We start from the raw sequence: 10,989 nt of genomic DNA on the forward strand, positions 1-10,989 counted from the left end.
GTTATCCTAAACAGGGCGGCTGGACGGGACTCGGCAGACGCAACCAAGGTGGCAATATAAGATCTCTTTGCTGCCCTAAGTGCCCTGATGTACTCCTTGGTGCAGGTTGTTAAGAGTGCTCGGTTCGATTCGGATTTATCGGACCTCCACAGGTGCTCTAGGCGTCTCCTCCGGCGCTTCCTCTCCCGGAGCTCCTCGGTGAACCAAGGAGGCCTCCGGGATCCGCCGCCTCGGAGGGGCCGTAGTGGCGCAATCCGGTCAAGGGTCTCCGATGCTGCCGAATGCCAGGCAGCAACCAGAGTCTCTACCGGACTGTGGGCAAGAGTATCAGGAATAACCCCAAGCTCCGTCTGGAACCTCAAAGGGTCCATAAGTCGCCTGGGGCGGAACCACTTGGTCGGTTCCTCCTCCCTACAGTGGGGGTTTGGTCTTCGGAAGTCAAGCCTCAGTAGGCAGTGGTCTGACCACGACAGGGGTATGATCTCATTACCCCTCAGACCAAGATCACAAGTCCACTGCTCCGTATATATTTTAATATGTTCTTTGCGGTAAACTATATTCTTTCTGGCTGATCTCGGATTGAAATAAATTGAATTCAAAAGACAGGTTTGTATATTTTCTTCAAATGGTTCAATACAAAAATATAAATGAAAAAATGAGTTTCAGTCTTTCTGTGAAAATGTGGATGCTACCTTCTCATACATCTGCCAGAACCAGGCTGCAGAATACTACAATCACCAGGGGCAAACTCATTAATGGAGCATGACCAATTGATGGGCCTATTGTTTTTTCACCCTCCAGCGCAGCCAGGTAAAGTGTCCTGACTCTCAATAATTCACAGCCATGTGCAAAACCAAAAATAACTGTCAAAATCTTCAGGTCCAGTTCCACATATGTCTCTTATGATGTACATTGATGTTTTGGTGTCTGCTTTGTGCCGATATTTTAGCATTAAAAATGAATGCTAAGAATGTACGATTCATAACCTTATTGACATAATCTATATGATGCAACAGAGCTAGCTCTGCTTGGTTCAGTCATTTAAAAAAAAAACCATTACCTCCAAAAAAAGTAAATACTTGCAATTTCAAAAAGAGTAGAAAGGGCAAATATATTACTCTGTTTTATGTAGAATATCTTAACTTCACTCTTTTTGGTCAGGAGATAGGATGTATGTATGTATGTATGTATGTATGTATGTATGTATGTATGTATGTATGTATATATATATATATATATATATATATATATATATATATATATATATATATATATATATATATATATATCCTCTCTCTCTCTCTCTCTCTCATTCTCTCTCTATATATATATAATTTATCAGCACAAATACAACACAAATGTAACAAAGGCAACAGTAAAAATATTGGGTTTCTGTCGTGATGGTCTCTTGTGACGAGCCGATAGACAGATAATGGAAGCAGTTAGCTTCCTCCCATAATTGGGGCTTACCAGGGGTTGTGACACTAAATATATACCTATATATATTCCAATTGTAAGAATGGGGCCAGGTTTGGGGATTATAATGCATATTTTTCAAAATTGCAAGATTGTGTGTTTGTGTATGTATATGTGGTGATGGAGTTTGGGGAGGGGGGATAACTTGGAGGAAATATTTGAGGACTGGCCCTCACATTTTGTCCATGGCTGCATTTTCCAACCAAAGATATCTCTACACCTGGAAACTGCATGGGAGAGAAGTAAGTACTTTAAATTTCAAATACTGGGGATTTAATACGTTCTTGAAATGCAAAGAGTCATAGAGAATGGAAGAGATCACAAAACTCCCTATTGCTTCTGTTTTGCCAAGAGGACCAGCCATTTTTCTGTAAGAAATATCAAGCACATGAAAAATGAAAAATACGCCATATTGTGAGAGGATGTCATCACCCTTTTCTATTTAAATGATAGCAGGAACAAGAGCCTAGTTTCTCACAGGCATAAGAATCTTCTCAGTGGAAAAGAGGGTATCTATAAATATATATAGGAATGGTTTATTTCCCTGCAGCAGACTGCTGAAGGAGACCTCTTTTCTTACATGGAAGTCAGGGGACTTTTCCAAGGGATCTTCCATTCAACTGCTAACAAAAACCAGATCTGCTTATTTTTAGTGAGGTTGCTGCATCATACTCTTGAAAACTATGCTGTGATATGCAACTGTATACAATAATAAATTTCAAATTCCAGTTGTTTTATTCAGTGAGGAGAAAAACAATAAACTGGCAAGCCACGTTGGGATAGTGGTAAAGGTGCCAGCTTATAAACCAGGAGAATGTGAGTTCTAGTCCTTAGGCATGAAAGCTGGCTGGGTGATCTTGGGCCAATCATTCTCAGTCCAATCCACCTCACAGGGTTATCCTTATGGGGCAAATAGGAGGAAGGAGTATTAGGTATGTTTATTGTGTTCCTTACAGCTTTACCACTGTGCCAGTGAGTTTAAAGCTAAAAAGTTAACTGTTGGAATTTTGTCTCCTATGAAGATGGTAAGAAATTTGAATCTGAAAACTCTAAATAATTAGAGGTCCAGAGAACAGAAAATAAATGGAGATCAGAATGCAAAATCTGATTATTTTCACCTGCCTTAAGACTTAGGAACAGTCCTAAATATTAGTGATCCCAAAGACAAAGAGACCTAGAGGAGCTGATGAGCACAGCCAGTCTGCATGAATCTTCCTTATATACAGTTCACTTTTTCTCTCTGCATACAAAAATTTCTCTAGATTTTTCCTTAGTATTTCATTACAAATTATATCATATTTTTCACTAAACAGCACCTTATAATTACTTTCACTTCTGTATTTTTATTTCAAATTTAGATTTCTATGACAGTTTGGTACAAACAGCCAGAAATGTTTATCCTAACACATTTTCATTAGGCCAATATTGAGTGAGGAAGAACTGGTAGATGATTTAATTGAAATACTTTGGCAATTATTCAGATGATTGGGTTTTATCCAAGATACTGAGCCATCTCCAGGTGTTGTGCTATTAATATATCTATACTCTGAAAAGTGTAAAATATGGCAAGACATTCCAAATATTGCGATGTCTTGCCACAAATACCTGTGTGAGGTTCATCCAGGCAGATACTACATGCTGGTCAGATGGTTCCAAGGGTCCTTCTGCTGTCACATCTTAGATTCCTGGCAAGCAGAATGGACAGATTATATACTCACTTTAAGATACAATTCATAAAAATCTCATTGGCATTTACCTTGAGGTAGAATAAAATGGAATGTAAGAGTTGGAAGGGACCTTGGATGTCTTCTAGTCCAACCCCCTGCTCAGTCAGGAAACCTTATACCATTTCAGACAAATGGTTGTCCAGTCTCGTCTTAAAAACTTCCAGTGTTGGAGCATTCACAACTTTTAGAGGCAATTTGTTCCACTGATTAATTGTTCTTGTCATTGAATATACTGGCTACTAGATTGTCATGAGTGGCTAGATAAACTATTTCTTTTTGGGATACTTGGAAGGAACTGAAAGGGCTTATAAGGGCTTACAAAGGCTTATTTTGCCTCCATTTACCCCACGGAGGAAGGTTTTTAAAGGGATAGAATAGCCTCTGGCCCTAAAAAATGTTGATGCATCCATTTGCCCTTTAAATCTCTCAACCGTTTTATAAAGACCTTTTCAACAACCTGCTACAGCAAGGATGTCAAATTGGCAGCCTGTGGGCAGGATGCGATATGCACAGGCCACACCCACCCCACTCACCGGAGAGGGGAAATGTCATGATACATCACATGACAGCAACATGATGCTGCTAATTTGATATCTGTGTGCTACAGGGATGCACTGAGTGCTGTTAAAGGAATATTAGGGGAGAAAATGCAGCAACCTCTTTCTTTAGCATTTCTTCTAGAAAAAACAAATTTGAAAAGGAAACACAAATCTCATAATGTACCTCTTCTAAAATTGAAGAATATAAAACAAAGCTGAACAATGTGGCTAAAGTGGCAAACATCTTTTTTTTTCTTCAAAAAAAAAAAAACATCCATTCTGTCATTAATACCTTGAGCTGAACATTTACTTTGGAATAACCTCCAAAATTTCAACAAGATGTCCTGATAAACATGCATGAACTGAATCCAAGATCTACTTTCTAACCTCTCATTTGGTCTCTTCTGGGGGATGTCAACTTGTCAGCTGAATGATTCCTGACCTTTTTAGATCTGACAAGTAAAGGCTAGTTTTCTTCTTTGGGTGTTGTTTGTTATCGTTCTCAGTTGGGAAGGCAACACAATCAAGAAAAGCTGGAGGCAATTGCAAAAGCAAGTCTGCAGCACAGCTGTTAGCTGGGAAAGAATGATGAGGGGATTTCCTATGAGATGTGTTAACTGATCTTAAATCTGCACAAAGCCAATACAGTTACAGCGGACATTTCATTTCCTAACTGTCCCCGATAGTTTACTTTTCCATGTTAGTTAGCTACCTATTTCTGGGAGAGAAGAGAACAAAGCTAAAAAAGTAAGGTACTTAAGCATCTGAGCAATTAGGCTTGTGAAAGCTAAAAGAAATGCATGCTTGGGAGTTATATATTACACTCACTTGTAACTGTGTTTGCTTGATTTGATCTTAGCATCTCATGCTGATCCAAACAATTCTGAAACATGAGTTAGTGCAACATGTCTGTTCCATATCTGTCATACTTTAATGATCACTGTGTCTTCCAGATTTCTGGCACACCATTACAATTAGTAGTAATCATTTTTAAAAAAAGATATTCAACAGGAATGGGCAGCATAATACTTCATCTGTTCAATTTAAACCTGGTGTATCCAAAATAAATAAATAAAGAGGCTACCTTTTTGCTAATCTGGAGATGGTACCTCATGCAACAGTGTCCACTTTTCTGAAATTAATTTGACAGTTTTTCTGTTTGCACTTTCTTCACTGAATTTATCAACACAAATGTTTCAGAGTAACAGATGTTTCAGATGTAGTAAAGATCCCAGGATCTCACAAAATAAATTTGATAATATCCTGATCTTGCATCCCAACAGAACACCAATGCAAAATGTATCTTAGCAATTCACACAGTTTAAAATGAGCCTGCAATATTAAATCACAATCCTTTCTTAATAACACATAAACATTAGGGAAAAAAGTATGGCATCTTATGAGTAAGATTTCCAATTCATTAGAAATATTGATTACATTCATATCCTATTTATTTGTAAAAAAAATTATAAAGGTAGGATACAAATAAATAAAAATCCTGCTTTTTTTCTAAAACTTCATGACCATATACCAACATATAGTTACAAACCTATCATCTCCATTTAATCCAAACCATTCTGTGGACATTGCCCAATAAGGTTTATTAGGAATCTGAACTTGGGTCTTACTAGTTTTAGCCTACTATTAATGGGAAAATATAAGATACCCTTTTCCTGGAAAACACTCAGCATATTGCTGCATACTTACAAGAAAGTAAAAATCAATTTAGGGAGGATTACTGCTAAAAAGGCTGCACTATAAAGCTTCAGCTCTGGTTCTATGCACACTCAGAGCATAGAATATTGGACCATTAATCTATTATCCAATCAGCAAACTGAGCATGGAATGTGTCATCTTTGCACAACACACTAGCTGAAGTTTTCAATCCCACTGTTTGAATGCTATGAAGGGCAGACTGACCACAGATCTACTTTCTTCAAGGATGGGGAGTGGCAGAGAGGACAAAAGCTTTATTTCTATTTTCATTATTTATCTATCAAATTTCTATATCACCCACACCTGTGCTTTCCCCCCCCCCCAACCAATGGCCCTCTACAACTCCCCCCCCCCAACAACTTAGTCAATGGCTGTGAATTTTAGGAGGTACTACAGTCCAACTAATTTAGAAGGCTATGGAAGACTAGAACTGGTTTATTCGGAAATGATTTCTATATTCATTACCCTCATTTCAGCCTCATTCAAACCCACACTTTTACACCGGGAATTCAACCCTATTTGGGAATCCGTATTTCTACCTGTCTGGGACAGCCGGGTGCATAAGAACGGGAGCTCTGAGCCGTTAACTCCAAGAGAAATTTGACTACTTCTTAACCCATGATAACAACTCCGAGAGAAAGTACTTCTTGATCCGTGATCACTTTAGGACTAGAGTCTCCAAACTTGGCAGCTTTAAGACTTGTAGACTTCAACTCCCCAGAGATTCCCCAAGCAAGTTTGGAGATCCTGGTTTAGGAAAAAGTACCGATAAAGGGTGGCGACGGATCCCGCTGGTAGGTCAAGTCCAACCGGTAGTTCTTCGCCAGCAAACGACCCCAAGAAGTCCTGCAAAGCAGCGTAAAGCCCGAGCCATGGGTCGCAACCACTTCGGGGGAGCCCTTGTGACGCAGGCCATGGTGCGGATGACCGTCCACCCAGGCGGAGGGCCGAGGGCACTGGCTGGGCCATGCGGGAGGGTGCCTTTTACCACCAGGCGCTGAATGAGCGTGACTGTCCAGCCAGGGTACCAGCTTGCCTACCCGCCCCCTTCTCTCGCTTCCCCCGGCTGCCCGGGATCGGCAGAGGCTACCCGTGCGATCCCGAGGCGAAACCGCCGAGCGCCATGGCCAAGCCATTCGGGGCCATCCGGCTGGGGACCTATCTGGACATCAAGAGGAGCGACGGGCGGATCCACCCGGCTCTGGTGACGGCGCTGCACGACGACGCCAACAACCTGACGGTGGAATGGATCGAAAGGGGCACCAACAAGGGCAAGAAAGTGGAGCTCGGACAAGCTTTCAGCCTCAACCCGCACTTGGCCCCAGTGGAGTTCAGCCCGGGGACGCTCTCCCCACCGACCCCGTCGGAGCAGGGCGACCACCCAACGCCGCCGCCCCACTACGCGGGGACCCCCGCCAGCAGAGAGAAGCCGGGAGGGGACGGGGTGGAGCGCGAGCTGAGAAGAGCCCCTTCGACGGCCGGCCGCAAGTCGCCCTGCGTGCTGGAGGTGGAGCGGCTGCGGGTGGAGCGCGAGAAGCGCCACTTGGCTCTGCTGGAGAGGCGAGCTCGGCGCGACGCCCGCGACGCCCACCCGCACGCGGACCTGATTGCCATGATCCAGCAGTGCCGCGAGGCCCTGTTGCGCGGTGGCGGAGGGGCCGCCCTGTTGGCCCAGGGCGGCCTTCTGCCGCCCAGCGGCCGCAGCGACGGCGCCTCTTCCCGCAAGATCTGCGTCTGCGTCCGCAAGCGGCCGCTCAACCAGCGGGAGGCGGAGGTCAAGGAGGTGGACGTGGTGACCATCCCCTGCTCGGGTGTGGTGATGGTGCACGAGGCCCGGCAGAAGCTCGACCTCACCCGCTATTTGGAGCAGCAGACCTTCCGCTTCGACCACGCTTTTGACGCCGGCGCCACTAACGAAAGCGTCTACGAGCACACGGCCCAGCCGCTGGTGGAGACCATTTTCCGGGGCGGCATGGCCACCTGCTTCGCCTACGGGCAGACGGGCAGCGGGAAGACCCACACGATGGGAGGGGACTTCTCTGGCAAGAAGCAGGACTCCACCAAGGGCATCTATGCCATGGCCGCCCGCGACGTCTTCTTTCTGCTGCAGGAGCCCACTTACAAGATGCTGGAGCTCCAGGTTTTTGGCGCCTTTTTTGAGATCTACTGGGGGAAAGTCTACGATTTGCTGAACTGGAAGAACCGGCTAAGGGTCCTGGAGGACAGCAACCAGCAGGTCCAAGTGGTGGGCCTGCTGGAGCAGGAGGTCATCTGTGTTGAGGACGTCTTGAAGCTCATTGAGATTGGGAATCGATGCAGGACCTCCGGCCAGACCTCAGCCAACTCCCATTCCTCCCGGAGTCACGCCGTTTTCCAGATTATCCTCAAACGCAAAGGGAGACTGTATGGTAAGTTTTCCTTGATTGACCTGGCTGGCAATGAGCGGGGAGCAGATACTTCCAGGGCAGACCGACTAACCAGGTTGGAGGGAGCCGAGATCAATAAGAGCCTCTTGGCCCTGAAAGAATGCATTCGAGCGTTGGGGCGCAATAAAGGCCACACACCTTTCCGAGCTTGCAAGCTGACCCAAGTCCTAAGAGACTCATTCATTGGAGAAAACTCTTGCACCTGCATGATTGCCACCATCTCCCCAGGCATGAAGTCATGTGAACACACACTCAATACCCTCAGGTATGCCAATCGGGTAAAAGGTCTGGTGGTCGATCCCAATGCCTTCAAACAGTGCCATCGTATCTTGTCAAAGTCTCTCTATCAGCTGGAGGATTCCACACAGCCTTGGAGCAATCATAGCTTGCCTGAGACGGATCAGTTCAAAATCTTCTGCATACAGAAAGAGGATCAAGTCCCTTTGCCAGCTCTTCGCATCATCTCCAGAGTGAAAGGGCAGAAGAAGAGGAAAGAGATTGAGAAAGCTCAGGCAGAAGATCATCAGGAATCACTGCGATGGCTGAAAGCTTTTCTGAAGATGGCTGAAGATGTTGAATACGACATGGAGTTTTACGCCACCCAGTTTGAAACCATGCTGACAGAAAAGATTGCTCTCCTTTCGGAAATACAAGATAAAGTGAAATCTTTTAGGGCTAACCTCTGTAAGGAAGACTTGGAGAACAATGAGATCCTTATGAAGAGATCCCGCATTCTGTGAGCCCTGACAGAGTCTCTTTCTACTCTCCCATTGTTGAGTACCACTGGTCTTTCCCCACTATACATTGCATCTAACCATCTGGCATTGTAATGGCTTTTTTTAAAAGAAAAAAAAAACACAATTAAAATTCTATATCCCTGGGGATTTCCTGCTTAAAGAAAGAGGAATTTCCTGTTTTCCTCAATTCTGAAATCATGTAGAAACTTTCCAAGACCAATATAAGATATTTATTTTAGCATTATAAAGATAACATTCTTTAAGGCTGACAGCACAATCCTTGGGCATTGACAGTTTGAATTGGCTGTGGTTTTTTTAGAAAATAAATTAATTTAAAGAGCACTGTTTGGGGGGAATAATACTTTGAAGGAATGAAGGCTGCTGTACGGATAGTATAAGCCTGAATTTAATGTCATTTGTTGCCATGCTGTCTGCCAAACCCAAGGAACCTGTAAGAGAGAATATTAAAAAAAAATGTAGATAGGAAATAGTGTCTTTTTGGTCTGGTTATTCGAAAGGGATGGACTAAGGTAATTCAAAAATGTAGGAAAAACTTGGTAGCCAAACAGTTGCATAGTCTGAATTATATAAGAGGAATCTGTTTTATCATTTACAATTCAGCAAACTCAACACAGGAGGTTGAAGTGCAGTGGATAAAGAACATGTTTTACATACAAAAAGTCAGCCACATGGGTACCTTATGTATAAAACATAAGGAAAGCTATGGAAGATCAAGCCAAAGGTCTGTTTAGATTCTGCTCCCACAGTGGCCCAAGAGAGGCTTTGGGGAATGTCTAATTAGAATATGTCCCCAATTGCAGCTTCCTTGAATCTTTTTAATTTCTGGAATCTTCTTAATTGGAGGACATCTCCCCATATAATCCTTTTAAGTGCTTCCTTTTATCAAAGCTGCCCACCCACCATTTTTGGATAACGTGGATTGTGGTAACTCTTTCCTCCAAATGTCTTGGGACTGCGACACCAATATTATTTCTATTTATTATGAAAGTTTAGCTTAAATCAATAAATTCAAAACAAAATCCATTGTAAAAGTAACATAGTAGGCAGATGTTATTGATCTACTCCCCACAGTATATGTCACTATTGGCTATGCTGACTGAAGTTGTGAGGTGTACTGAACATATGGAAGGCCTCAGTGATATTGAGGGGCAGGCTGCCTTTTCTTCAGTTGGATTTACCAAAGACCCTTGTCCTGGGTCTTGAAGCACTAAGCATTCCATTGAAGATACAGGAAACAACTTCCTTCTTATATTGTAGGTTCTTTGCAGCTTAGCAAGAATTTAACTCTTGACATTTTTAGAGTCAGGCAAATAGGATATCTCTCCAGTCTTCTGTGAAGAATAGATTACTGTATAATTGCATCAGTTGTAGTAAGTATGCTAGAAACTGCCTAGAATTGTTGGGAGTTGAGTGACTGATCAATGTAATAATTGTTGAATGTTTTAATTTTAAAATTACAACAATATAATAAATTTATATTCATTTTACATTATTTATATTAAATTCTCTTGCTATTACTATTATTAAATACTTTCCAGAAAGATTGGCAGATTGAGGAAATTAAAATGCTTAAAATGTATTTATACCTTCTTAATGCAGATCATTTGGCTTGATTTCGAAAATACCTGAGATAATGAGTAAAGGGAGAATCATTCAAATATTCACATGGAATTAATTAACTGGAAACAATAATTCTGTCCCTCATTATCATTTGACTTTTGACACCTATGTATATTCTTTTGGGTATGTCTTTTTAAAGTGATACACACCCAGTCAAATGTAGTCACTACCCAGGTATGAATTATATTGCTTTCCAGCCTCAAACAATAGCTTTGTTCCCTATTTCATTTCCCCTGTTAATCTGACAAAATGTATCATTCATATATGCTATGGTAGTTTCCAGATTTCTTTCTTATCCCTTCCTAAAGATGTTGAAGACATAAGACAAAGTCTTCTATTCAATAAAACTACCGTGGCTCAGCATTGGCTCTCCCATTGCCAAATCTGGCATAGAAAATATTTGCTACTTTTAGAACCTGAATTGATAGGATTCCATAATTAGATCAATGGGAACCTTTCTACAGTTTCCATTAACTAAGACAATCAGACATGTCTTATTCTTTGTTACTGAATATATTATTTCCACCTCTTATTGTAGCTAGGAGATTGGTTAATTATGGACAGGCAGCTTGCCCATTCAGGAGAGAAGGAGGGGAAAAGCTACTCTGCATTCTTTCCTATTTTACAACGAGAAATGGCTTTTCAAATGCTTTCTGCTAAATAGAAACCTCTATATTAAGAACTTACATCAGGGGAAAAATCATAGAGGCTAAAGTAGGCCTCTTTT

General features: G+C 42.3%; 1 protein-coding gene across 1 annotated transcript; it reads left to right on the forward strand.

The window, feature by feature from the left end:
* The first annotated feature begins 6,581 nt into the window (after positions 1-6,581).
* Positions 6,582-8,624, forward strand: KIF2B (kinesin family member 2B). Its single transcript, XM_032211683.1, has one exon. The coding sequence runs from the start codon at positions 6,582-6,584 to the stop codon at positions 8,622-8,624; it is 2,043 nt and encodes a 680-aa protein (XP_032067574.1).
* The last annotated feature ends 2,365 nt before the right edge of the window (positions 8,625-10,989 follow it).

The sequence above is a fragment of the Thamnophis elegans genome, chromosome 2, assembly GCF_009769535.1.
Source record: "Thamnophis elegans isolate rThaEle1 chromosome 2, rThaEle1.pri, whole genome shotgun sequence".
NCBI classification, from domain to species: domain Eukaryota; kingdom Metazoa; phylum Chordata; class Lepidosauria; order Squamata; family Colubridae; genus Thamnophis; species Thamnophis elegans.

What these genes read in the sequence shown, in the direction of transcription:
- KIF2B (XM_032211683.1), top strand. Translation starts at nt 6,582, where the DNA reads ATGGCCAAGCCATTCGGGGCCATCCGGCTGGGGACCTATCTGGACATC.